At 62.3% G+C, this 25,389-nt stretch overlaps 3 protein-coding genes across 16 annotated transcripts in view; 2 read left to right on the forward strand and 1 right to left on the reverse strand.

The window, feature by feature from the left end:
• Positions 1-22,500, reverse strand: LOC130152392 (nascent polypeptide-associated complex subunit alpha, muscle-specific form-like). The gene is made up of 4 exons (XM_056345901.1): positions 20,694-22,500; positions 8,471-10,372; positions 3,886-3,960; positions 1-423 (listed from the first exon to the last, which is right to left on the reverse strand). The coding sequence occupies exons 2-4, from the start codon at positions 9,997-9,999 to the stop codon at positions 225-227; spliced, it is 1,803 nt and encodes a 600-aa protein (XP_056201876.1). The 5' UTR covers positions 10,000-10,372; positions 20,694-22,500; the 3' UTR covers positions 1-224.
• Positions 1-25,389, forward strand: part of LOC130152350 (dedicator of cytokinesis protein 2-like) — an 80,353-nt gene that overhangs the window by 41,303 nt on the left and 13,661 nt on the right. For 7 of the 14 annotated variants that reach the window (XR_008822962.1, XR_008822963.1, XM_056345821.1 and 4 more), the window contains 4 exons: positions 23,937-24,035; positions 24,330-24,424; positions 25,037-25,115; positions 25,237-25,337. Coding sequence is in view for 11 of the 14 variants with exons in the window: in XM_056345821.1 (XP_056201796.1) it covers positions 23,937-24,035; positions 24,330-24,424; positions 25,037-25,115; positions 25,237-25,337 (374 nt within the window). In the remaining 3 variants the exon portion in view is untranslated. Of the gene's footprint in view, positions 1-23,936; positions 24,036-24,329; positions 24,425-25,011; positions 25,116-25,236; positions 25,338-25,389 lie in introns of all 14 variants that reach the window. The other 7 variants (XM_056345864.1, XM_056345875.1, XM_056345850.1 and 4 more) reach the window with 3 other exon arrangements.
• LOC130152411 (translation initiation factor IF-2-like) lies at positions 13,796-20,289 on the forward strand. Its single transcript, XM_056345952.1, has 2 exons — positions 13,796-13,929; positions 13,996-20,289. The coding sequence occupies exon 2, from the start codon at positions 19,082-19,084 to the stop codon at positions 20,102-20,104; it is 1,023 nt and encodes a 340-aa protein (XP_056201927.1). The 5' UTR covers positions 13,796-13,929; positions 13,996-19,081; the 3' UTR covers positions 20,105-20,289.

The raw sequence follows: 25,389 nt of genomic DNA on the forward strand, positions 1-25,389 counted from the left end.
TAGCGTCTCCGTAGAATTTATTGAATTCTCATTAAATACAGCCGTTGTTCCCCTCGCCTTATTTACACAGGGGCTTTGATACATTAAACTGAACAGTTAAAAATATAAAAGCTGGTGCTACCCAAACCCTACCGTCAGAGGGAGGGAGAGGAGAGGGAGATGTGGGCAGGGGGTCAGTGCTGGGACGGTGCCTCTGCGCTCCTGGCTCACCGGGCACCGCTGGCTCACAGGAACCAGAAACATTTGCGCCTGGATTTCTTTGTGTCCAGCTTCACAGGCAGCTTCGTCACTGGTGACGGCTCTTGCCTGGGTGGCAAGACTGTCCCCGCTGCCGTGGCAGGGGAGCTCGGTGTCGTGTCACCCTCGATATGGCTCAGCACCTGCTGGAAGCGGCCCTCCTGCTGCCGGAAATCGTGCTCCACGCTGCGGGCAAGCGGGGCAGGGGGACAGCGTGAGAGGGCATCCACCACCCGCTGCGGCCCCCCGCCTGCCACAGCTCTGTGCCCCCGTGCCCGCCTCCACCCCGGCACCCCTAAACAAGCCCCTGGGGAGCTCAGCCCCCCCCACACCCCCATGGCATATCGCTGGGAGCTCAGCCCCGCTGCTGCACAGGAAGGCACTGTGGTGGGGACCAGCCTGACTTCAGTGGCTGTTGGGGACGTCTGAGCCCGTGGGAAGGGCAGGGGCCTCGTGCAGGAACAGTGGCTGGCTGGGGGCCTGCGGTGTGGAGTGGCCCTTGGGGTGTTTTTCTGGCAGGTTTCTCCAGGGCTCCTGGCATTTCCCAGTGGGCAGACTTTCCAGGGTCACCATGCACCCCTGCAAGGGGGCGTCCTGTTGGCATGCACCTTCAGACAGCTCCTGCCAACCGGCCTTGGCCCCAGAGGCTGTGGTAGGGGGGTACGGGATCAGTCCCAAACAGCTTGTGGCAGCATCAGGAGGTGGCAGAAGCGCGCAAGGGCTGTGCTGCTGCCTGTCACACCGCTGGTGCTGCAAGGAATGGGGGTGCCCTGGGTCTGGGTAGGTGAGGGGGGCTGTGCCCCCCCCCCCCAGCCCTCAGGTTTCCTGCAAGTGCCAGAGCCCTCCGATGTCCCTGCAGCACGCCGCAAGCGTGCAGGCTGGCTGCCAGCGGCCACGTGCTGCGATGTTTCCTCACATGGAAAGCACTCCAACCTCCTCACACCAGCCACATCCCATCGGATCAGTGAGGTGCTGTGGTGTGTGCCTGGCACTATGCACGTGGCACAGCCGCCCCGCACACGGAGAGCTCCCCCTGAACCCTTGCTTGGCACGCTGTCACCTCCTGTCAGGTCCCCTGCAAGGACACCAGTCATCCCCAGCTATTTCTAGCAAAAAGGGCAAGCTGTGGCAGAGAGTCCCATAACAGGGCGGCAGCATGGGGAGGGACCCTGACTCCCCAGTGCAGATGCAGCAGAAGGGCTCAGGACTGCTATGGAGGTGCACAGCTGGCACATTTGTGCATGTCCCTGGGATGGGACACAGGTGGGCAGGTCTGTTCCTCGCTGCTGACCACTGCTGGGGGCCAGTGCCAGGAGCGCTGCTCTGGCACCCAGTGCACTCTGCACTTGGTGATGCACCCATTCCCCCCACCCTGGGTCCCACCGGAGCCTCTTCTCATCACACGGATGGCAGCGAAGCCCAGAGGGAGTTCCCAGCAGGAGCCTGACAATTATAGGGAGCCATCTCCCCAAGATGTGACATCTCTCCCCAACCACAATGCCACGTGGAGACAGGCTCGTCAGACCCAATTAGCACTGAAGTCCCCCATGAGCTACAGCAGGGGAGTCTGTGGTGTAAATAAGTGGAGAACAAGTGAGAGACGCACTGCTCCCACGGTGGTGTGGGCATGTGGGGTGGCCGGCACAGGGAGCATGAGGATGCTGGTGCACAGCGGGGCTGGAGCCAGGCCCCCCCCAGCCCAGAGGTGCCCACAGGGGAGTGTGCCCATCCCATGCACAGGTGCTCACGAAAGCCCAGCAGGGCAGCAGCTAAACTGCCCTGTGCACACATGTGTGTGCTGTCCTGCACTTGTGCCGCATCCTGCACTTCCAAGCACTAGCAAAGCCTAATTAATAGCAAAATGAGAACATGCCTGGCCAGCCACCAAACGTGCACAGAGGAAGACAGCGAGATGCACAGCCAGAAGGGCAAACGGACACCCACAGATGCCTGGACGGGCAGAAGGCTTGGGCAAAACTGAAAGTCCTGGATTCCCACAGTGCTGACAGGTAGAAGGACCCAGCCACATCACTGCCTGCACTGGGAGGATGAAACACCTTTCCCTGTAGACTGAATGGGTTGTGAGGAGAGAGGGCAGTGGAGGAAAGGGCTTCCGTGCCCTGACCCAAAGCTGATGCCAGGGAAGCAGAGCCAAGACTCCACAGTCCCAGACCCCGGCAAGGGGCAGGAACCCTCTGCGTGACCGGCAGTCTGCAGCATCTGTGCAAAGCTGGCGCAGGGATGAGATGCAACCTGGACTGCAAGTGGGTGAGCAAGCCCACCCACCAGCCACTAATGAGGATTTCCCCAATATCTTGCCTTTACAGAATATAAAAAAAAACCCAGAGCAACTCTCCTTCCAGCTGCAACCAGTCAGCCATCCTTCATGAAATCGCCCCATCTCCTTCTGGGAGCAGGGCTGCTCTCCACACTGATAAAGGGACCAGATTCCAGCCAAATAACACCAGGACCCTGCTCTGGCCTTTCGACACATGGAAGGAGCTGGCTGCTGCATGGCAAGGTGCCTACAGCCCTGCCAGGAGCCCCGGCAGCATGTTGGGGGAAGAGCCGCAGCCTGTGCCCAGATGGCTCTGGGTGCTGATGAGCACACCTCTGCACCCCTCGGGTGCTGGGCTGTGAGGTGGGGCTGCATTTAGCACCGAACCATCTTTTGGCACAACAGGCACTGCCGACTTCTCTCCAGTCCCATGGGAGCCTCCTGGCAAGCGCAGGGGCTTTGGCAATGGCTGCTCTTTGGCAAATCGGCTCCGTCTGGCCTTCACCTGGAGCCCAGTGGGGTCTAGCAGGGGAGATGCCCCCCGGCTGGTGCCAGAGGAGGGTGTGCTGCAGTCCGCGAGGTGCTAGCTCTCTCCTCCCTGCCACCCCTGCAAGGCATGACCAGCAGCAGAATGCCTTTGTGCTCAGGTGGACTTGGGCAGCTTTGGCGGCTGTCATGAGGTCAGTCGCCTGGCACCTGCGAGTGGTCCGTCCATAGTGCCCCCCCCTGACACCCGTGAGCTGTCCGTCCATGGTGCCCCAGGAGCAGGGGTGGCTGTGGGGACAGCAGGGCTAACAGCCTCCACGTACCCAGCTGCTGTAGGGCTGCGGATGGGACAGGTCCCTCAGGAATGGGTGAGCAGGACAAGGTGCAAGGACATGGCACAGCACACATGGCACGGGGATAGCCGCTCCCCGCGTGCCCTGTCACTTTTTCCCTTGAGCTTCCTGCAGTGGCCTCTGCCAGGGACAGGAGCTGGCACAGAGGGGCCAAGCTGGCCCCGCACAGCCAGGTTTGTGTCTGCTCTAAGGTGCCAGAGGTTTCTGCTAGAGAGCTCCCACACTAGGAGGGACAGGGGAGGAAAAGCTGTGACTGTCTTCGTGCCATGTGCCCTGGGGACACTCTGACCTGGACAGGATGAGGCCATGCAGCCCCTCACAGCTTGGGGTGCCCTGAGCATCCACCCTGCTGCAGGGATGGGAGATGGAGTGTGGGCGGGCAGGCCCCCTCCCTGCCCTGGCATGGACCCCAGGGGCGAACGCTTGCAGACCCCCCTGCAGCTTTGCCTTGTAGCCAGATCAGGAGGATGAGGGACAGAGGAGAGCAGGGGCCCTGCTGGGAAGGCGCGGAGTGCCAGAGCTGGCTCTTACCTGTAGATGATGCAGGCACAGTCCCGGCAGGTCCCGCAGTTGGCGATGTCTTGCCCTGTCCGGTAAGAATGTCGCCTGCGGCAGAGCAGAAGTGCTGTGAGCCAGCAGAGCCACCCTCGCTCTGCCTCTACCTCCCCAGCTGCCCAGACCCCTCATCTGCCTCTGCAGTTCATACTCCAGCAGCCGTGAGCTGGGACCCTGCGACCCAGCTCCTGTCCTCCCTGGGACACAGCTCATCTCCCTGGATCCCAGGTCCCATCCTGCCTTGGATCCAGTTCCTCTCCTCCCTGAGATCCAGCCCCATCCCCCCTGGGTCCCAGCTCCTCTCCTCCCGTGTGATGCCGTTTAATGCCAGGCCAAGTGCGGTGCCTCTCAGCTCTGCACATTCCTGAGATGGGCGCAGACCAGAGACAGGCACAGCAGAGGCCCTGAATCCTTCATGCTGTGTCCGCCTCCTTTCATCCCTCCCTCCCAGAGCTGTACCTCTCGCCCACAGCCACCCTAGGTCACCATCCATCTCCCCACACATGGTACCACGGGCAGCATGAGGTTTGTGTGGGGGCACTGGTGGCACAGAGCAGTGCCCTGACAGATGGGTAGAGGAAGATGCTCTGGACTCATCACCAGCCTATGCCAAACTCAGAATTTATCTCTTTTTGATGCTTCTGTACCAGAGAGGCAGCCTCCTCCAGGGAAGGCTCGCAGGACTCAAGCTGATGAGTGCCAAAGCTCAGCTCAGCCCCAACGCTGTGCTCATTCCTGATCTCTGCAGAAGGCATCTGCACCTCGAATGTTTCTGCTGCTGGCACTAAACACCGGCCACAATGCAGCCCCAGGCCAGCTGCACGCTCACAGAGCACACAGCATGCTGCCCCGCTGGGCAAACACCACCTGCCTGCCCTGCCGCCCTCCCGCCCGCAGTTCCCCAGCTGCCTGCTCCCCAGGACCAGGTCTGTGCTCTGGCCTCACCGTGCAGACCGAGTTTTCCATGTCCCCAGCATCCCCACTGTCTGTCAGTGGCACATCTCAGCTCTTGTCACCCTGTGAGCTCAGGGGTTCTACTGGCTGCAGCATCCCCGCAGCCCAGGGGCCAGGCAGCCACGGGGCACCAGGGACCGGCAGTGAATCTCCTGCCTGGCCACAGTGCCAGCCTGGTGCTCCCCTGAGCTTGGCAGCCTCTGTCGTGCCACCATTGGCCCTGGCTCCAGCTGCCGGCAGGAGGGCCACCACCTCCCTGGGAAAATGGTCCACCAATGTCTCTCCTTGCTTAGCAGCAACTTCTCTGAACTGGTGTGCCTTTGGCTTTGCAGCCCTCCTGAGCCTCCAGGGTGCTGGGGGCTGTGCCAGGGAGCTGCCCGCAGACCCCCAGACCCCCAGCACTACTGGTGGGTGTTCTCTCTGGTGCCCCGACTCTGGCTGCCCTCAGAGCTGTAAAAAAAGGGCCCTGTGAAATGCTTTTTTGTCACCCTTGCGGACACCATCTCCACATGTCCATTGCCCCTCTTTGGCCGGGCAGGCTGCAGCTTTTTGGAGGACAGCTGAGAAAACACCCACATGTCCCACATAGTAGTCACATTTTCCTGTTTAAATCTTCCTCCTGTTACTTGACCTTGATCATGATTGTTCTCAGCCTTCAGAAACTAGGTCTTTTAATGCGCCAAATTATGTATTACAATTGGGATTATACTGTTAGCACATAAATTAGAACATGATACCTTTTATATATATATGGTATATGTGTGTGTGTGTGAGTGTGTGTGTGTGAGGGTATCTAACGTATAAGCCTGCACCTCTGTAGCAGGATGAGAGCTAATTTTGGGATAGGTGTTTGGTGTGGGATGCTGCTGGCAGCAGATGCCTGGACCCAGTGAGGACCTGTTACACCACGAGCAGTGTCTGGGCTGGTGGCCCTGCTCTGGCACACGGCAGGCACCTTGGAGCCACCATGTGCCTGCAGGACGCTGGCCCGTGGCAAATGAGGCCATGCTGTTCCTCAGCATAAAGACACGAGGATAATTTTATATGTGATTTCCTATCCCATTCCTTATGCCTCCAGGCATCTTGTTTGCTCATTTGACTGCAACAGTATATGGAGCTGAGATCTTAATCAAGCTGCCTGCAGTGAAGCTAAATCAGCTTCCCAAGCAGACAAGCTCAGTTCTGACTGCAGAAGCAAACCTGCCCTCTCAACAGGCACCGCTCTGCACATGCCCTCGGTGTACCCTGTAGGGATGAGGCTCGGCAGGGCCACTGCATGGCTGCAGGGCTGCGGCACTCAGCAGGGAAGCAGACCCTTGTGCGACCCTGACAGGCAAGGGGCGAGAGGGCCGTGCCAGGGCAGCACGCCGATGCCCAGCAATAGCAGCAGCGATGGCGGGAGGAGCAAACCCCAGCCCTGGCCCCGGCACCGCTGCCAGGTCCCCAGCCACAGAGGCAGGTGCAGCACTGCTGTGCTCAGCCATAAGAAGCACTTTTTCAGGGTCTTGCTCTGAAAAGCCAAGAGGGCACAGGAGCACGGTGGGGGTGCTGAGCTCCCTGGGAGCGAGGGTGCGTTGAGCTGCTGGTGCTGCAGCTCTTCTGGAGCAAACAGGGCCAAGCCCGGGAGCACACTTTCCTTCCCTCAGGCAAGGTCGCCCGTGCTGTGTGGGAGCAGAAGCGGCCAGGGCACGGGGCACGGATGAAAGCGAGCTCCCACATGGCCGGGGGAGCGGGTGCTCAGAGCACAGGGAAGAGCCCGTGGGAGCTGCAGCCCAGGGGCTGCCGGTGGCTCCTGGCTGGGACGGGCACACACGGGTTGTGCCCACGGCCACACAGCCTGTGCCAAGGGAGGGAGCATGGTGCTGCACCCCCCACCTAAACGCCCCTGTGGGCTGACACACTTTTGCTATCGCCTCTGTGGGATCCACACCACCTTTATCACCCCTAATTGGAAGGAGGTATTTAGTAGTCATTTGTTTTAGATAAAACAAATACGTGCGCAGGCACCAGGGTCAGGACTACCAGGAGAGCTGCCCATCTGGCAGGTCCAGATCCCTTCCTGCATGCCATCATATGCCAAATCAGACATACCAATACTGCTGTGGCATGCGCTAAGCTTGGTGTCCCCGGCATGTCAGACGCCTCTCCACCTGCGAGGCGAAACTAACAAGCTGCCAAACTGAGGAGCCCAGTATCCCATGCTGTCCCCATGTGGCTGAAGCACAGCAGGGCTGTACCCAAAATGCCACCCAGAAGCAGCACAGGGGATGCTCCACACCACCAAGGTCCCCAGCGCCCCAGGGCCACCTTGCAGACAGATGGGTCGCTGAGGACAGGACGGGCCAAGCTGAGCCATGCAGGCTGTCCCTCCGGCCCTGCACCAGTGCTCCCAGTGCAGGCACCCAGGCGAGGTTGCTGCCTGACCCAGGGGAATTGCAGCAGGACCTTAATGGGAATACCCTGAGCCACAGCCAGCACTTGGTACCGCAGAGGCTCTACGCATTTCTCTTCACTGCTTTTCTCCCCACAAGGGACAAGCTGCACGAGCACTAGAGACTGGGAGCACGTTCTCACCCTGAAGACATGGTCAAACATTAGGACAGGGGCCCGAGAGATGGGGGATCTCCATCCCCTTAGATAGTAAACCTCAGCTGGACAGGGGTCTGAGCAGCCTGTCCTGGCGGCACCCACCTTCAGTGGGCTTTGGACCAGAGACCTCTGGCAGTCCCTTACCACCAGCTCTGCTCCACGAGGTGGCACAAGGGCAGCTTTGCTGGCACTTCAGTTACAGCCAACATGGGCTTAATTTAATTTAATGAACAGATCGTTGCACTGCCCTGGTGGGAGCTGGCTGGCTCAGGGTGTAGGGAATAAGCCTCAGAGGGTTTTACAGGAGGGTGCCAGGACCATGGGGTGAGCAGCTCCTTGCATCTCCTGGGAGTTTGGTGGCCCTTGTGTGAGGTGAGTTTGGAGGGTCTCAGCTCTGGGCCATCACAGGCTAACCTCAAACGCCTTGTTCCATTAGCAGATCTACCTGGGAGGCCAAGGAAAACTGGCCCAGGGGATGTCCTGCCCACCCACAGAGCAGGTCCTGGGCAGGCCAGGGCAAGATGGGGATGCATGGGCACCCCCCTCAAGCGCAGACATGCCAGTCACTGGGGCACCAGCCACCAAATTTGTGCCTTAGGTAACTCCAAGGACGGGGCTGAAAGCAGGCATGAGAAATAGGGAGGCTGTCCCTGGGGAATGGCGGCTGCCTCGGGACATCTGCCACGAGACGTTCCAGGTCTCCGCTCCCAGTGACCAATGGGCACATCAGCCGTACCAGAGCCGGGCAGGGGGCCCAGCTCCCCTCATCCCCCTGGCCTTCCCCCCCCTGCACCCTTTCGCTGGGTGCAGGGAGGGCGCTGCAGTCACATGCAGAACAAGCCAGGGTGGGCTAGACATCGCACCGGCATGCGGTGCCACATGCGTGTGGATGGCAGCTCCGAGGAGTTTCTCAGTGTGAAATGCATCCAGGAGGCAGCCCCCCTCCCTAAGCCTCCATCCATAGCCCCACCAGGGACACTGGCCCCCCCAGCCCCTCTCTGCATCCCCGCCTACTCACCCATCCCGCTGGGCCTCCTTCTTCTCCAGGTCCTGGATAACGTCTAGCAGCACCCGGATGGTCTGTTGGCTGGTCTCCAGCACCCCTTCCAGGGACTGTAGCTGGGACTGCAGGTCCCCCTGCTCCCCAGGACCCCGTGGGCCCTCTCCCTGAGATGTCCGGGTGTCCTCGTCCCCTGCTGGTGGTCCCGCTGGCCCCTTGGCCACCACCACCAGCTGCAGAAGGTCCTGGATGTGGCGCAGTGTCTCCGAATGCTCGGCGGTGAGGCAGGGCTGCTCATGCTGGGGGACCTCCGGTGCCCACCCGACCGGCTGCGTCCCCGCCCCGGTGCCCTGTGGGGCGGGGGGCAGCGGCTCCCTGGGCCCCTCTGGTCCTGCCTGGCCGTGCCCAGGCTCAGCAGCATATAGCCGGCTGTAGATGCCGTGGGGGTCCGGACAGCCAAGCACAGCTGGTGTCTTCTCCGGTGCGGCGGTGGCAGAGCTGTGCCAGCCCAGCGCTGGTGGAACAGGGGCTGGCGAGGTGCAGCAGGGCCCCCCCCAGGGCGTGCCACAGAGCTGGTGCTGGGGTGGTGCTGGGTCCCACGGGGGGTTGCCCTGAGCTGGCTGGCGGAGACCGTGGGTGTCCATGGTGGGGATGGTCTGCTGGTGGTGTGGCGAGGGCTGGGGCAGCGGGCGCCCACGGAGCAGGCTCCACTCTGAGTCGCTCCGGCCAAGCCCCTGCGTCTCAGCGGGTGGCTGGGGCTGACCACAGGGCATGGAGGCTGGGCGTGGGGCAGCCCCACGGCTGCCCCTGGGGTTTCCACGGAGCCGGGCACAGGCAGGGGGAAGTGGGCAGGCCTCGGGGGCACAGCTCTGCGCTGTGGGGGTGCAGTGGGCAGCAGGGCACCCAGCCGTGTCCGGATAAGGGGGACAGGGATCCCTGGGCGGTGGCACGTGGCACACCATGGCGTGCTGGGCAGGGGCCGTGGCACGATCATGCATGGGGAGGCTGCTGGACACCTGTGGGGGCACAGCCCAGCTGGCAACGGTGGGCACGGCCTCCCCTGGGCACCGGGTGTTCCCTGTGGTGCTGGGCAGCACCGTGTCCCCGGCCACGTCGCAGACGCTCTTGCTGCGGGGCTGGGAGGCAGGGAAGGGCTTCTGAAGGCTGGGGGAGGTCTGGATGGCAGTGCTCATGCACGCCTTCCTGGGCATGGGCAGCGTCAGCGAGCCCGGCTGGGCCTGGGGCCAGCTCTGCCGCGAGGCACTGAGAGCCACCAGCTCAGGGGCATCCCTGGGTGGCGGCGAGGCACGTGGGGTGTTGGGGCCAGGGGCAGCAGCAGGCCTGGGCGGGGGGCTGGCCGCTCGCCCCATGCCGGCCTCCACCAGGTCCTTGAAGCGGACCTGCTGCGTGCGGTTGCGTCGGCGCTTGAGGCGGCTCTCGATGTCGGGCGAGTCGCGGTTGAGCAGCACTGAGCGCACCGTCATGGCTTTCTCCTGGCTGCCCTCGCTGGCGGGGGCTCTGCCGGGAAGGGGCTCCCGGCTGACCATGGCTCAGTGCCCCAGTGCTGCTGCCCTGTGGCCGGGCACTGCGGTGGGCGGCGGGGGGCCGAGTGCTGGTGGCCGGAGCCCTGGGCTGCACCCGTCCCCAGAGCTGCCCAGGGCAGCGGGCAGCCTCATCCCGCGCCGCTGCGGAGAGGGGATGCTGTGCCGGAGGGAGGTGAGGGGCTGCCGGGCATGCTGCCTGCCACCCACCCTACAGCCCCTGGCACGCTGCCCTGACAGCCCTGCCCGCTGCCGTGCCCCCTCGCCAGCGCCAGCATCCCATGGTCCCACGGCTGCCCCAGCTCAGTGCTGCCTGTGGCGGGCTGCCTGGCGCACCAGGAGCCGGCTGTCCCTGCCCATGGTTCCTGGGCTTCCGGACCTGCGGGGACACAGAGAGGTGCGTCAGCTCTGGCCCCGCCACCATGGCCCCCCGAGGCCAGGAGAGCCCCACCACACGCTGCACTGCCCCGTGGCGTGGCCGGCCTCACTGCCTCTGGGCGCTCCCCCCAGCCCCACCATCACAAAACACGAAGAGACAAGCTTTGATCTCCAGAGCTGCCTCTTCAGCACAAAGAGAGAAGGAAAAAAGAAACCCCTTTAGCATAAACACGTTACAAGTTCACAGCTCAAATCAAGCAGAAGCAGCTGTTAAAAATAGCTCTGCCACGCTGGGGCTGGTGCCTCATGTTTGCAGGGTGCTGGCAGCGGGAGGGCAGGCACGGGGGGCTGCTGTGCATGGGCACGGGGGGCTCCTGCGCGGGATGGATGGACACGGGGTACCTGCTGGACACGGGGCACCTGCTGGACACGGGGCACCAGCTCTGCATGGGGCTGGACAAGGTGTGGGGCACCCAGCCTCCATGGGGTCCCTGTGTGGGGCATGGTTGGAGCGGGCATGGAACCCGTCCTGCGTGGGGCACGGCTGGACTGGGCAGAGGGCCCCATCCTGCCCACGGCACCCACCGGAGGTGTAGCAGGGCTGGCTGGGCTGCGGGCACGGGGGACAGCTCTGTGGGCAGTGGGACAAACGTGGCTTGGGAACACTGAGCCACTTCGGGTGTGTGAGAACCAGCCAGGAGGGAGAACAGGCATCACGGCTGAGACTGCAGCTTTGGTGAGACCGGGGGGTTGCTCCCTGCACCTCGCTGTGGGGAAGGGCAGTTGCTGGTGTCTCTCCAGCTCTCACCCCAGGCTCTGCCGTGGGGCTGTGGCTCAGGGATGCTCGCCTCTGGAGAGCAAGGTCTTCCCGGGGCATTGTACCTTCCGCCGTCATGTGGCCCCAGGCAGCCCGCCTGCCCGCAGCTCTCGCCTGCTCTGCCTCACCTGCAAACACGCTGCACAGCTCCTGCTCGCAGGGCCACCGCCAGGGCCTGGCTGCAGGACCAAGGTCCCCGCTCCTGCCTGGGGATGCGTCCCTGTCACCAACAGCACTTCCCAGGCAGCAAGGGGGCTGTCCTGCCCCTGAACAAGGTCTCCTGCACAGGGGTAATCACACCCCCGGGGCCATGTCCATGTCCCTGCCCCTGCCATCCTTACCACGCAGCTGTGCAGGGCTCCCTCTCCTCACGCAGGCAGGGCAATCCCTCCTTCGCAGCCCTGTCCTGGCCGTAACCCCCGCCAGCAGAAAGCCGCCATGCCTGCTTTGCCCTGCCTCTGCCCACCCTGGTGACCAGCTGCTGCCCTGGCCCATGACACTGCCTGGGCAGGTGACCCGGTGGAGCACAGGGCACACACCAGGAGCCCTGCCCAAGGTGCCCCCAGGTGCAGAGGAGGCCAACGGCTTAATTTGGGAAGCAGTGCCAGGGATAGGGAGGGAGAGTGAGAGAGCTGGAGACACCAGCCCTGGTGGGCAGCGGCACTGCTGTGCTTGGCATTTCAGCCCCCCAGCACTTGAGGTCTGGAACGTCCGGAGGTAGCTGTGGCATGGGCAAAGAGCAGAGCAACGGGGGCTTCCCTGTGGCATGGACTCGCCCCTTCGCACCATGCCGTGTTGTGCATCCCGCAGCACTGTGGCCCCTGCCTCGGACCACAGCCCACTGCTCCCCCAGTGCCCCTGCACCTCCCTCAGCGCAGGGAGATGGGAGCCTTGCTCGCCCTGCAGCCCTCCCGCCCTCACTGCAGATGGACACATGGCACCAGCCAGCCCCCCTGGCTCCCCTCACCATCTTGCCTGGTTCCTGCTGTAATGAAGCGGCTGACTCAGCATGGTGGCCTGGAGTCACCCTGTGCTGGTAACAAGCAAACTTCCCGAGTGCTGAGCGTGCTGGCACCCAGTGCCTCCCCAGGCCAGCAGCAAGCTGCCGACCCAGTGGAGCAGGGGGCTGACACAGCCCCCTGCCCAGCACTGCATGCCCCTGTGCCTCTGCAGCCCCCGCACAGCATTAGTCGGGATGCTGCTCCACGCGCCGCCCAGCCACCCAGCACTTTCCTTCCCGAGCTTGGAGCTGTGCCCAGACACCGGGAGATGTTTGTGAGGCAGGACGCGATGGAGACACAGCAGAGGGATGGGGCACCTCGTTAGTATGGGCAGCAACAGGCAGAGGAGAGAGCCGGCTCAGGGACAGAGCCAGCGCCACCTGCCCCCTCACCCTGCGCTCGCCGCAGCCTGCGTGCCAGCCCGGGAGCAGCAGCCCCGTGTTTGCGCCTGCCAGTGGGTGCCTGGCTGGGGGAAAGGGCAGTGCTGGCACCCAGCTGCACCAGGCAGAGCCTGCCGAGGCAGTGAGGGGCTGTGGGGACCCCCCCCTCGAGGCCCTGCCGCAGCCATGGGGCCACACACACACCCCAACTTGCGTTGCCACAACGGCTGGCACCCAGCCTGCGTGCCCTGCGCCGGCGTCCCACTTCAGCATCCCCAGCCACGTCCATGCCAGGAGGGCCACACGCTGAGTGGCAGAGCGGGGCTGGCTGGCACACCTCTGCGCTGGTCTGGCCTGAGCGCCGCTTGGGACCAGCACAGCTGGGCTGAGCACTCCGGCAGGTCAGCCCATGTGTGGCCAGCCCACTCCGGAGGCTTCCTTAACAGAAGTGCCAACGGGCATGGGGCAGAGGGTGCCAGGAACTGCTCCCACAGCCAGGCACGGGGCAGGAGTGCTGCCGGCATGGTCCCAGCGCAGATGCAGCCCCTGCGAGCCTGCAGCAGGGACCTCACTGAGCCACAGCTGACGGCAGAGCGAGACAAGGCCGTTCCACTGCCTACGCAGCAAACGTGATGCTGTCAGTCAGCAGGGCCTCCACCAAAGCACCCTCTGCCTCCCGAACTGCTGGAGGGATCAGATACAAGCCACAAGGACAAAGAAAAACTCTATAAATTATACACGTGCTAACTCCATTTGGGAACAGCTCTGAGGATGTCAAACACCAAAAGCTCGGACCCTCCCACTCGTCTCGCTGTGTATAGCTTTATGGTACAGTTAGATTTAGTGCCACATTCAGGCACTGTTTGCAGCATGCTGGCATCTTCAAGTGCTGATAAAGAGTCCTGCTGTAGGATGGAATCAGGACTGTGCAACCCAGCGGCTGCAGTATCTGATGGGCTCCCCTGTACTGTAGCGGAATCCAAGAAAACTGCTCTGCCAGTAGATCTATCTGGAAACGCAGCTCCAGGGACATTCTGGATGCACAGAAAGGGCCACCGGCAAGGAGCCATGCAGGAAGCACACACCCCCAGCCACACCAGCACTTTGGAGCTGCTATCCATAAGCATATTTACAGGGAAACGGCCCCACTCCTGGGGCCACAGGCTCACCCACGCCCCCCACGTGTTTGCCTGCCCCAGCCAATGCACTGTGTGTCCAGCATGCAGCCACGCTCCCCACGCACCTTCCTGTGCCCCACCAGCTCACCCGCGAGCACCCCAGTATAGGGAGCTGGGCTGGCCAGGCTGGAGGAGCAGGAGCAGGGATGTCTCCCGCTGACACCACCCTGCCCCAGGACAAGGTACCCAGGGGTCTGGTCAGTTCTGCGGTGCAGAGGACTGGTGGGAAGGCAGCACTGAGAGACAAGGTGCAGTGAAGCCGGAGCCCGTCCGAGGTCCCGAACCCCAAGCAGCCCCTTCCAGGGTCTGGTCTGCCGGGAGCCCAGGGCTGCAGCAGCTCCTCTCTCCCAGGGGACAAGTGGGGTTGTGGACAGAGGCCAGCAGGGGAGGGCATGGCGGAAGGAGACCTGTCCTAGTTGCCATGCCATGGCTGATGCTTGTCCTCAGGTGCCTGGTGCAGGTGGCTCTCAGGAGACCCCTGCTAGCAGGGGGCAAGAGACTGAGCCCTGGTGCCCTGCTCTTGCGTGCTCCTCTTGGCTCTGCGCCTGCAGGACAGCTGACACCGGGGTCCTTGCTGGGGCATGTCAGTGGAGAGCAGCCTCGGGAGAGCCCGAGGCTGATGGGGGGCAGCGGTGTGAGAATGGGCTTGGAGCTTGACTAGCAACAGCTGAAGGAGGGCAGCATGTACCAGCCATGCCAGTCAGCGCAGGGCCACGGAGAACACGGCTTATCAGACCAATTTTCTGTTTTGATGAGGTTCCAAGTTTGGTCAATGGAAGTAAAAGCCTCGACAGAACGGACTCGGATTTCTGTGAGGCGTTTGACATTTTGACGAAGAAAGCAGAATAATACGAAAGCAATGTGGCACACATTAAATGGATTAAAAACTGGCTAACCAGCACGTCTCAAGACATAATCATCCAGCAATCATCGCCAATTAGCCGTGCTTCTGCCCAGGTCCTATGGAGGGGCAGCTGGGCCCCGCGTGGGCACTGGCTCTCACTGACCTCAAAGGAAAAAGTCAGCACTGAGAAAATGTGCGGAGTATACCAAGACTGAGAGAAGGGCAAGGAAGGAAGAAGACAAATATAGAGCCATGCGAGGAGCGCGGAGCAGACGCTGTGCAGGATGGGTCTCTGCTGCGGCAGCCCCAGGCTCCTCTCCAGCCTGGCAGCAAAACGGCGGCTGAAAAGCGGGGATCAGGGCAGTCAGAGGAGTGACTTTTTAAGAAAGTCAGGCCAGCCGGCAGTAGAACAACTTGGAAAGGATTTGCAGGATCCCCCGTCTGGCAATTTTTTAAGGTCTGAGTGTTTTTCTCCTCTAGTTCATATGGGAATTATGAGTGCATGAACAAGGTGAGATAGCAGGTCGCATCAGATGATGTATTGATAAAACCAGACTCCGCCACTGTAATGCAAAAGATGACATGAGTATCTCAGTGGTGGCCTCTCCGGTTCAGCTGGATGCTCAGTGCAGCTGGGAATGACGTCTCCTCCACTGAGTGAGCCCAAAAGCCAAGGAAGCATCAGGAAGCACTTCCCGTGTGACCTGGCCACAGATACCACTGAACTTCAGGTGCCAACTCACCCAGTCCTCAGACTGTCCTCACTCCCTGCAAACAGCAAATATTCTTCAGAATGATGGGGATTTGTGAACGATGCTGGAACTCTGGATCACGCATCAGCCTGGCTGCAATCCCCAGCTCAGTGCCCTTCAGATCCATGAATCTGCCATGCCACTTTGCATGGTGGGATCCAAACTGATCCTGCATTGCCAGCCCGCACTTTGCCGATGCACTGCCAGCTCCTACCTGCAGCCTGTAAAGGGCTTGTGAGTCTCCCCTTGGAGAGCCAATGCCCCCCTGACTGGGCCGCTCTTCTTTGACCAGTACTGATGGATGGTGAATTTTGTGAGAGGGAGGCACTAAATCTTCTGAATTTTTATCTTGAGACTTATCTCACATGGGCTGCAGGGTTGACGTTAGAGGAACAGAGCCCTGCTTCATGCTGTCCTGTCTGGAAAGTTACCTGCATCCACCAAAAATACTGCGGAGCAGAGGGAAAGCCTCCAGCTGCATGCCCACCTCCTCCTCCTCCCCTGGGAAGCAAGGCCCAGCTCAGCTCTTCCTCCTGACTCAATGGACATCGGTGTCTTGTGGAACAGACCAGCCTGGGACTGATGAGGCTGCTGGGCAGACCCCAGCTACAGCCATCAAACAGTGGGACTGCAGGCACCGACGGAGGGTCCAGCTGCTCCCCACACCCGTGAACAACACTGCTTGTCCCCGGGACAGCTTTGTCCCTTTCTCCACCCATCCTCCACCTCGTCGTCCTGGTAGCGTCTGTGGCAGAGGGAAAACCAGAGCAGACACATAAATCTTCTCCTCAAGACGCAGGAAGCCAGGAGATTAGATTTATGAGAGAGGAAGTCATATTCTCCTGGAACTGCAGAAAAGAAGAGCTAATTACCCAGCTCCACTCACTGGGTACAATGGCTTCTCTTGGGACAAAACCTTTGCTTTTCCTGATCTCTGGAGAGAGGTGCCACTGGCAACGGAGAGGGGCAGAACTGGAGGATGAGGCATTTGGTCTCAGTGGAGAACCGGGCAGGAGCCAGGTTTGCAACACATCACTCAGCAGCAGAGCTTAATCCTGCCTTGGCTCCAAGAGGATTTGATGCGTTTGTGCTCAGATTGGAGCATCTGTGGGACTTGAGGATGGAGAACTAAGAGCATCTCCTCCGGCAGCTAGCAAACCCAAAATCCGGTTCCTCGCTGCGGAAGCTCCACCACGAAGCCAGCTCATGCCCTACCCTCATGGTTCTCTTGGAGGCTTTTCCAGAGCCCGGCTGCTCCAAGGCTCACAGACCTTCTAACTTCCTGCAGGCGCTTAATCAAGGCCAGTTTATATCTGACTGTGCTTGTGCCAATATACTGCTTCCTCTTGAACAGCTCTGCTCCCTCCTCAGCATTCAGCCCTTTTGTGTTCCCTGCAAAGAAACACATCCCTTCTCCAGCCACACTTCACAGCGCTCAGCAGGTCCAGCTCTGCCGGTGCCCCCCAAAGCCAGCTCCCCATGTCTCCAGTGATCCTCACAGCCTCCCTTCTGGAAGCGTTCAAGGCAAGGTCTTAGGCTCTGCTCAAACACCACTGGGACTCCACCAGAAACACCTGGGATGGTCTGGCTGAGGGCAGCAGGCACAGTCCCCTGCAGCTGGGGCAATGCCCTGGGTGCCTCGTGCTCTGCAGCACCCCAGCGAGCATCGCCTGAGGCCTCCAAGCAGCATCACCGACACACAGGTCCTCCCCTGTGTCAGCCGGGGCCTGATGCAAGCGGCAGCTCGCAAGAGCCAAGGGATCTGCACGCATCTCTATTTAGGTCACTGGCTGAAGTGCTCTGCAGGAGAATTAGTCACTCTCCCAGCCACAGGGCCCAGGAGAAGGCTCTCTTCGCCTGGCCGGAGCAAGGAGCCCCGGCCACCCACCTCCCTGCAGTGCCAGCATCCCCGAGCACCCTGCGGGCACCTCGCAGGGTTGCCTGAGGCTCCCGGCCGCCCTCAACGCACGCACCATGGCTAATGCCCTGTGGAAGGGATCCCATCAATTAGGGAAGAAGCAACATCATCCTCCTCTCAGTGCACAGAGGTCACTGACTCTTGCTTGCATCGCTCTTTCAACTGCAGATGCTGGTGCTGTCAGATGGAGACTTTACATGGCCAAGAGACACAGCGAAGTACAAAGCCTTTGCACAAAGCTTTCAGAAGCCTGTAGAAGCCAAATTATTCCTCTGTCTCCCATGGATGCTAATACAGCTGTCATGACAGTAATGACTCTGTTCTCACTGCTACCCGCTTGCTTTCCCAACTCTCTTTGCCAAGCAGAGGAGCACTGATATCACCATTTTAAATGAGACATGGAGAGGTAGGGTGACCTACCCAGGGGAACATGGGCAGACTGTGGCAGACAGCCCATACGGAGCAGTATGAAGTCAGGAGGAGTTTGTTTCACATCCCAAGGCTTCCCTCAGCTGCCTCTGTGGAAGAGCAGGCAAGCATCCCTCGCAGTCTGCAGCTGGGCACTGTGGTTCAGCACCTTCCCTAGGGGACACAGAGGAGCCTACCGCAGCAGGACAAAACCACCCTGCTCAGTGGCTTCCTTCCCGGTGAACGTGGTGTGGGCAACACCATGTTCCTCTGAGTCCCGGAGATGCCTTGCGCGACTACACAGATGTGGGAAAATGTTTCATGTGGAGATGGAGCACAAAGAGAGGGAGAGCTCGGCTGGTGCCCAGCACTGGAGTACACGGGCTCTGCCAGCACCTCCAACACGGGCTGCTCCTGCAGTGATCACAGGACAAGGGAAGTAGGACATGGCCCAAAGAATTTTGGCCACGGGAGACACAGCTCATCACGAGGCCTCCAGCAGCTCCACGCTCTCCCTGGGGAGGAACGTCTCACCTCGCAGAGAACGGTGCCCAGGCACCCAGCTGGGGCCACACCGCCCCAGTGAGCGGAGCAGCTGGCCGGGCTGGGAGGCCCCAGCAGACAGGGACTCCACGTGCTCCTTCGCATGCCAGAAATCTTATTAGAAAGCCACAAGCTGTCCACAAAGCACATTTCTGGAAAAAGCTGGAAAGTCTTTGCTGCCCAGCAGTTCAGAGGCGACCGCACCGCCCCGGCTGACCCTGCAAGCGCCAGTCCAGAGTCCCAGGGGCTTGGCCCCGGGTGCAGGCAGCACTCCCCGGCAGCCTCGCCTGCCCCCCGCAGGGCAGCCCCCCGTCGGGCAGCCCCCCGTCCTGTCCTGCCGGCACTCATGGGCCTGGTGCTGGCAGCCAGCGTGGGAGGCCTCTGCAGCTGCAGCCTCCCAGCACAGATCGGGAGAATGTCCTTTCAGAATACAAATTCGTGCCTTTAAGTGGATTTCCAATGCCATCTAGCAGTCACACACACACACCCTTTATCTTTATGCGCTTTAGACAATGCCGGCTACCGGGGGAATTTAGGAATTAGCAAGTGTCTTTCTTTGCTGTGTGCCTCGGTTTCCCCACCCACCAAACAGCCAGGATGATACAGACCATCTCCGTAAACATGCAAGGCAGACCCTGTCCAAAAGCACCAGTTAGGACTGAAGTAGTATTGTTACTACAGATGGGAATAGACCCAATAATTATTTGTGGCCTCTGGATGCTACCATACTATTAAATAATTATAATAATTATAATTCATAAAGAAGATAACCTCATTCTAAAGGAGCTTCTGCGTTTAAATCTGCTCTGCTCCTCCGAGTGCACTGGAAGGACTGAACACTTCCCGCAGAGGGGAAACGCAGGGAAGGAATGGTGGGTGCCAGCCTCAGCCAAGCTCTTCCCAGGAGCCACTTCCCGGCGGCTCCCCAGCCTCTCTCCTCGGGCAGCACCGGAGGGGACGGGGCACTGCCGGCAGCCCTCAGCATCCCCTGCCGCCGCGGCCGCGCCAAGGGGCCTGCTCCATGCCCCCAGGAGCTGCGGGGACCACCGGGAGCTGCAAGTGGGCAAGAAGCACTCCATGCCTCCGAGCGTGCAGCCAGCCCGCAGGCAGCCGCCAGCCCCGTGCGGGCACCGGTGGGCAAAGCCGGGTCCCGGCGGTTACTCACACGTGTCCGCCTCATGCTCCAAGCAGAGAAACGGCTCCACGGAGACCCTTCCCCAGGCTCCTCTCGCACCGCTGCAAGGAGCCATGGCTCAAACTGGGTTTTGTGCGTGCTCCCATGGGGAGCGGAGAGACCAGAGCAGCCCTGCAAGCTGCGCCTGCCTGTTTCACGGGGAGCAACCACAGCTGCACCCAGCTCCGCTCCTGCCTCAGCAGCGGCCGGAGCCCCGCCGGCAGACACAAAGGCCTCGAACAGGGAGCACCGCGCTGGGAGCTGCCGGAGCAGCGTGCCTGCATCCCTCCAGCCCGAGCAGCCGTACCCTCGGCCGGTGTCAGCGTGGCGTGCGGTACAGAAAGTGACATCCCTGGGATCGTGCGTGTGCGTGTGTCAGCCAGGCACAGCCCCGGCTGACGGACGCGGCTCCCGACGAGGGGGAGGCGGGTGCCAGGCAGCCCGGCTGAGCGAGGCCAGCGGCCCCCGCAGCCCGGCTCCCTGCCCGCACCCCCCGCTCCGAACTGCCGGGGCCGCAGGGCAGGCGGCACGCAGTGGGGCTGCCGCACCGGGGCCCGACCCTGGGGGTCTTCGACCCCCTCTAACACAGCAGCTCTCAACACGGATTCATCTCCCTCGGCCGCACGGCTGTGTCCCCCCGAGACCCCTGCCGCGACAGCCAGCGGCTCACTCGGTGCCGGGTGCCACCGGCCACCTCGCCGCGAGGTGCCCAGTGTAGGGGGCTCGGCGCGGGGTGCCACCGGCCCCTGCCTCCCGCGTTGCCCCGGGCAGCACCTGCTCGGCGGCGGGAGGACCCGGGGAGCGCTGCGACCCCCGGCAGCACGGGCCGCTGAGGCCGGGCTCCGCGCACCGGCGGCGGGGAGGAAGGGGCACCGGGGAACCCCACCCGCCCAGCCCGTGCTCCCCCCACCCGCCCAGCCCGTGCTCCTTGCCCCGGCCTCGGCGCATCCCGCGGGCCGCCGCGCCCGGCTCCCGGCTGCGGGTGCCCAGACCGCCCCGACGCCGCCGGGGAGTCCCAGTTTCGGGGCTCCCCGCCCCGCTTCGCCGCTCCCGGCCCTCGCCGCGGCGCCCCCGGTCGCAGGTCCCCACCGCCCCGGCACCCCCTGCCGCGGGGCTGCCGCGCCGCCCCGGGTGCCCGCGCCGCACGGGATCCCGGTGCCGGTCCCGGTGCCGGCCCCGGTGCCGCCACCGCGGCGCTCCCGGCGCAGCCAGCGGCCGCCGCAGGGCCGATGCCCGCAGCGCCCGGCCCGGCCGCCGCCCCGCCTGGCTCCGCCGGCCGAGGCCCCGCTCCCCAGCCCGCCCCGTACCTGGTGCTCGGCGGCGGCGCGGCTCGGGCAGCGGCGGGCGCGGGGCACGGCGGGGCGGGGCGGAGCCGCGCGGGCTCGCCGGTACCGGGGCGGAGCCGGCGGGGGCGGAGCCTGGGGCGGAGCGGCGGGCGGGAGCTGGCGGCGGGACGCGGAGTCTGGGGTACCCGGGTGGAGCCCTGCGGCGGGGAAGGAGCACCGGCAGCCGCAGCCTCTCGGCCGGGTCCCGCCCGGGCGCTGCGATGGCTGCGTATGCCGGCCCCGTGGGGCCGGGCAGGCGGAGGCGGCGACGCGGACCCGGGCCGGGACTGCCGGGGTTCCGGGCAGCGCCTGCCCCGGGAGTGTGCAGACGCCGCAGCCGGTCGGTGCCCGGGACTCCCCGTCGGACCCTCCCGTCCAGGTCGCCGCCTGTGCTGCCCGCGGCGCGGCCGTGCGCTCCGTGTCCCGGCCGTGCCGAGGCTGCAGCGGCTGGTGCGGCGGCTCTTAGAGGTGCTGGGCGGCAGGGCTGCGGCTTGCCGGGGGCTGACTGCAACCGCTCCGGTCCGTGACCACCCCAGCGGGTTTGGGGGCCACCCCCAGACCCGTTCCCCATGCACATGCTGTCCACAGGACAGACTACGCCCCTTCGTGTGGTGGTGCCTGGCTGTGTGGCTCCCAGTGAGGTAATTTAAATGTAAATACCGGTCCCCTTGAAGAAAGTGTAGCAGGAGGTGCAGAGAGTTCACTGAATCTAATTCCAGCAGCCACCAGAACAGCTGTTTCCAGATGACTGAACTAATCTCATCAGATCCCCAGAACTGACTGGCTGGCTGCAGAAGTTTCCTCCCGTCGCCTTCCTGCGTTGCCTCGAGCTTCCCGCGGAGCTGTGCTGGTCACGCAGCACTTCTCTCTCTGGCGGTGGGCGATGCGCACCCCTGGCCGGCACGTGAGAAGTGCCCCCCCAGGACCACGGCGAAGGCTCAGGCTGCGCCGCCCCAGCGAAGCTGCGCAGCCGGGCTCTGCCGGTGGGGAAGGTGACCCTGGCTCCGGCTGTGGGGTCTTTCCCAAGACCAGGGCTCCATGGCATCCTGCACGTGGACGCTGAGGGAATGTGAGTGGGTTTGTGGCATTTTCCCTACCTTGCCAGCACTTAGTGCTTGCTCCCTAGTGGGCAGGGCATCCCCTGCTCCTGAGCCATGTTCTGGGAGCAGGCCCTGCTGCGTGGTGAGGAGGGATTTGCCTCCAGCTTTGTGGGCGAGCTGTACCTGCCAGGACCCATGCAGGCAGCCGCTGACAGCCAGCGACCCGGTGTCCCCAAAGGATCTCTGCAGCGTGCTTCTGCAGCCTCCCTGTGTGCAGGTGCTGCTGGTCCTGCTGCCTGCCAGCATTCAGCAGGGAAGCCAAGGAACTGTGGCTTCACTTTGATGTTAAAAGGACTGGGATCTGTTGGGGTTTGATTCCTTTGCTTCTCACAAGATAATTCCCTGCAAGCCTGCCTGCACCCTGGGGCCTGTCCCTGCAGTAATCCCCTGCCATGTGCCACAGTCCTGCCTGAGGAGTTCCCCTGGCCCCGCTGCTGGGGCTGCCCAGGGGCCAACAGGGCAAACCTGGCCCCTCTTGTCACTGGCAACAGGCAAGTGGCCCTGGGTTGTCCCCCTTGGCCTTTGAAATGCTGCTGGCCGCTCTGTGCAGATGGCAAGGGCTGGCCTGGGGCTGTGGCGGGGCTCTGTCCCTGCTGTGGAGAACACTGGAGCTGGTGGAATGAGCCAGGAGGAAGGTCTGGCAGCAGCTGACCCGCCAGGGCTGGAAGGGGCCTGTGTAACCCTGTGACTTTGTGTAACCCTGTGACTTTGTGCAGTGCCACGAGGGTTTTTCCTGTGCACACTAGGGTGGGTAGTGGTGCTCAGCGCTGGGCACTGCTAAAAATGGGTCTTTAATAATAGGAAGCGTCGGGTGCTTTCATGGCCGAGTGTTCACACACACACCCACACACCCCGCCCTGGCAGTACCAGGCTTCCCACCACGCTAGAGTGACCTGACCAACCCCGGGCTCTGCCCATCCCCAGCACACCATGGCGCTTCTGAAGGTGGTTGGTTTGGTTTGTATGTTCCCCAGCAGGTTCTGGTGGTTGTGTGCAGGGTGACAGCACCCTTGTGATGGTGGCTGCTGCTGAGAGCGGTCAGCTTTTCCACACACTTGACTGTGCTGCTGTGCTGCGGGCTGGACCATGGTGCTGCATCCCTGGGTGACTTTCAGTGTGGGGTGACTCCTGGGATACAGACTCCTAAAACATCACGTGAGGGCTTAGAGCTGCTTTGCACACACCCAGCTGTGAGCTAGCTGTGGTGGTGTCTCCTTGAAAACTGCCCCCCCCCCCCCAAGACTGTACCTTCTATCCAGCAGCAGCCATCCTTTGAGGAAGCAATGCTTTACAGTATTTCTCTGAGATCGGTGCCACAGCTGGCCACTGCCTGAATGAGCAGAGCTCAGGACATCCATGGCAGCTGAGCAATGCCCCCATTCAGTGACCCAGGGCCCTGACTCCATTGGCTTTTTGGGCTTCAGTTGCTGCTCAGTTCCCAGCAGAGTTTCCTGTAGCTTTGTCCCAAGAGCAAGTCTATTGCAGGCTCATCTGTTCAAAGTATCACCAAGAAAAAAAATGTTGCACTAATTAGCTAAATGGAAGATGAAACACTGGTGAGCAGCAGGTGGGTGTTGGCCCTCCTACCCATGCCTCCATTTCACCAGCTGAGCACAATCTGGAGATCAGGCATGGCCTTTTTCCCTATGCAGAGACGAGCATCCTGGTCAGCCCGTGCCAGTGCCACCACTGTGCTCCTCCTCCCAACAAAGGGCAGGAGTGGAGCTAATGGCTCCATGTGGGACCCTTTGCTAGGGGCACACTATAGACACACCAGCCTCCAGAAAGAAGCTGCTTGCCATTTTTCAAATGCACTTACATCCACAGATTGCCTTAAATTACCTTAAAAATTACAGATGTGTGCTCCAACTGATATGCTATGTAACTACACCTGTGTCCTCCCCAGCATCACGGCAGGCAGCAGGCATAAGAGCTGTCCTGCCCCTGGAGCAGGGTGTATGGGGCTGAGAAAGGAGGGCTGGCTGCAGGAGCCAGGGCTGAGTAGGGCAGAAGGGGGGGACCACGGCAGGCAGAGGGTGAGGGTGCGGACCGGACCGTCTGCAGGAAGATGGACAGTTGCTGGCTGCGGGGCCTTGGCAGTGCCTGACCAGCCCCTCTCCCCCAGAGTCATTACGTGGCCTGCATGGCTGCCATCCTGAGCCAGATGGACAAGGACCACTACAGCTCCTACATCAAGGCGTTCCCCTCCCGGCCTGAGCTGATGGTGAGTGCTGCCCCACACAGCGAGACCCGGGCCCTCCATCACTGGCACCTGCCTCTCTGCCTCAGGTGTCAGCTGGGGCATCCCAGTGGTCCCAATGACCTGCCCACACCCAGGCACCTGGCACTGGTGCCACCTGCCCTGGACCTCGTCACAGCCCGCAACCCTGCTCCACAGATGTGAAGCTTTTGCTGTCAGGTGGCAAGGGCTGCTCCCAGCCTCGGTGCTCAGCACAGCATCACTCCAGGAGGGCATCATGGTCAAGCTTAGCTCCTGACATCTCCTCCTCCCTGGCAGGACTTCCTCATGGAGACCTTCATCCTCTTCAAGGACTTGATTGGCAAGACCGTGTACCCCTCCGACTGGATGGTGATGAACATGGTGCAGAACCGGTGAGGAACTCTGGGCTGGGAGGGACCTGCAGGCGCACATTGGGGCTGGATGTGAGAACCCGAGGGACCTTGCTGGGGCATGGGGCATGTGGCCACGGGAGCACAGCTATGCCAGGCAGCCTGAGGCCGGCTTCACCCCCTCGAACAGCCCTGGGCCCATGCTCTGACTGGCTCGGGGCAGCTCCAGGCACTTCCTGCTTTGTCCTGGGACAGTCCGGCCCCATCTGGGAGCTGGGTGGCAGAGCTGCTCTCTGCAGATCTGTCGACGTAGCAGGGGGCTTCTGGTGGCCATTGGGAAGCTGACACTAGATATCCCATCCCTCCCACCCTGGGTGTCTGTGCAGGGCAGGGATGCCAGGCGTGCCGGACTGGTGCACCTGGGCAGTGTTTGGCTGCACCACAGTGGGCAGAAAGCTGGAGTGTGGATGCAGGCAGGAGTGCACTGCTAGCCCCAGCCCCAGGGCACTGCGAGGCCTGTCCCCCACCCCACCGCCCCTGCCCTTGCCATCCCTGGGAGCCGCCAGCCCGGATGCCACTCAGCCCTGCCTGCGGGTGGTGGGCAGGCAGCACGGCTGCCCTCCGCTCAGTACCCCGTGGCCACTTACCCCACAGGGAGTTCCTGCGTGCCATCAACCAGTTTGCCATGACCTTGACAAAGATGTTCCTGAATGACAGCAGCTTCGAGCTGCAGGTGAGCAGGTGCTGCCCCAAGCTGTGGGGCTGCCTGTGCCCTGCAGGAGCCAGAGAGGGGACCCAGCCTGGCCCCCAGCCCCGCCATGCCACCCACCCTCAGCCACGTGTTTTCACTGCAGCTTTGGAACAACTATTTCCACCTGGCCGTGGCTTTCCTCACTCAGGAATCGCTGCAGCTGGAGAACTTCTCCCAAGCCAAGCGCAACAGCATCCTGGCCAAGTAAGTCACTCCTGCCTTCTCTGCCCCCCGCCCTACCCCCGGCCTGGCTGCC

This window comes from Falco biarmicus, chromosome 1, assembly GCF_023638135.1.
Source record: "Falco biarmicus isolate bFalBia1 chromosome 1, bFalBia1.pri, whole genome shotgun sequence".
NCBI classification, from domain to species: domain Eukaryota; kingdom Metazoa; phylum Chordata; class Aves; order Falconiformes; family Falconidae; genus Falco; species Falco biarmicus.

What these genes read in the sequence shown, in the direction of transcription:
- LOC130152392 (XM_056345901.1), bottom strand. Translation starts at nt 9,999, where the DNA reads ATGGTCAGCCGGGAGCCCCTTCCCGGCAGAGCCCCCGCCAGCGAGGGC. An exon ending in AAGGAGGCCCAGCGGGATGG is followed by an intron (nt 3,961 to 8,470) that starts GTGAGTAGGCGG and finishes GCTCTGCCGCAG; the next exon opens with GCGACATTCTTACCGGACAG. An exon ending in TGTGCCTGCATCATCTACAG is followed by an intron (nt 424 to 3,885) that starts GTAAGAGCCAGC and finishes GCTTGCCCGCAG; the next exon opens with CGTGGAGCACGATTTCCGGC.
- LOC130152411 (XM_056345952.1), top strand. Translation starts at nt 19,082, where the DNA reads ATGGTGGGTGCCAGCCTCAGCCAAGCTCTTCCCAGGAGCCACTTCCCG.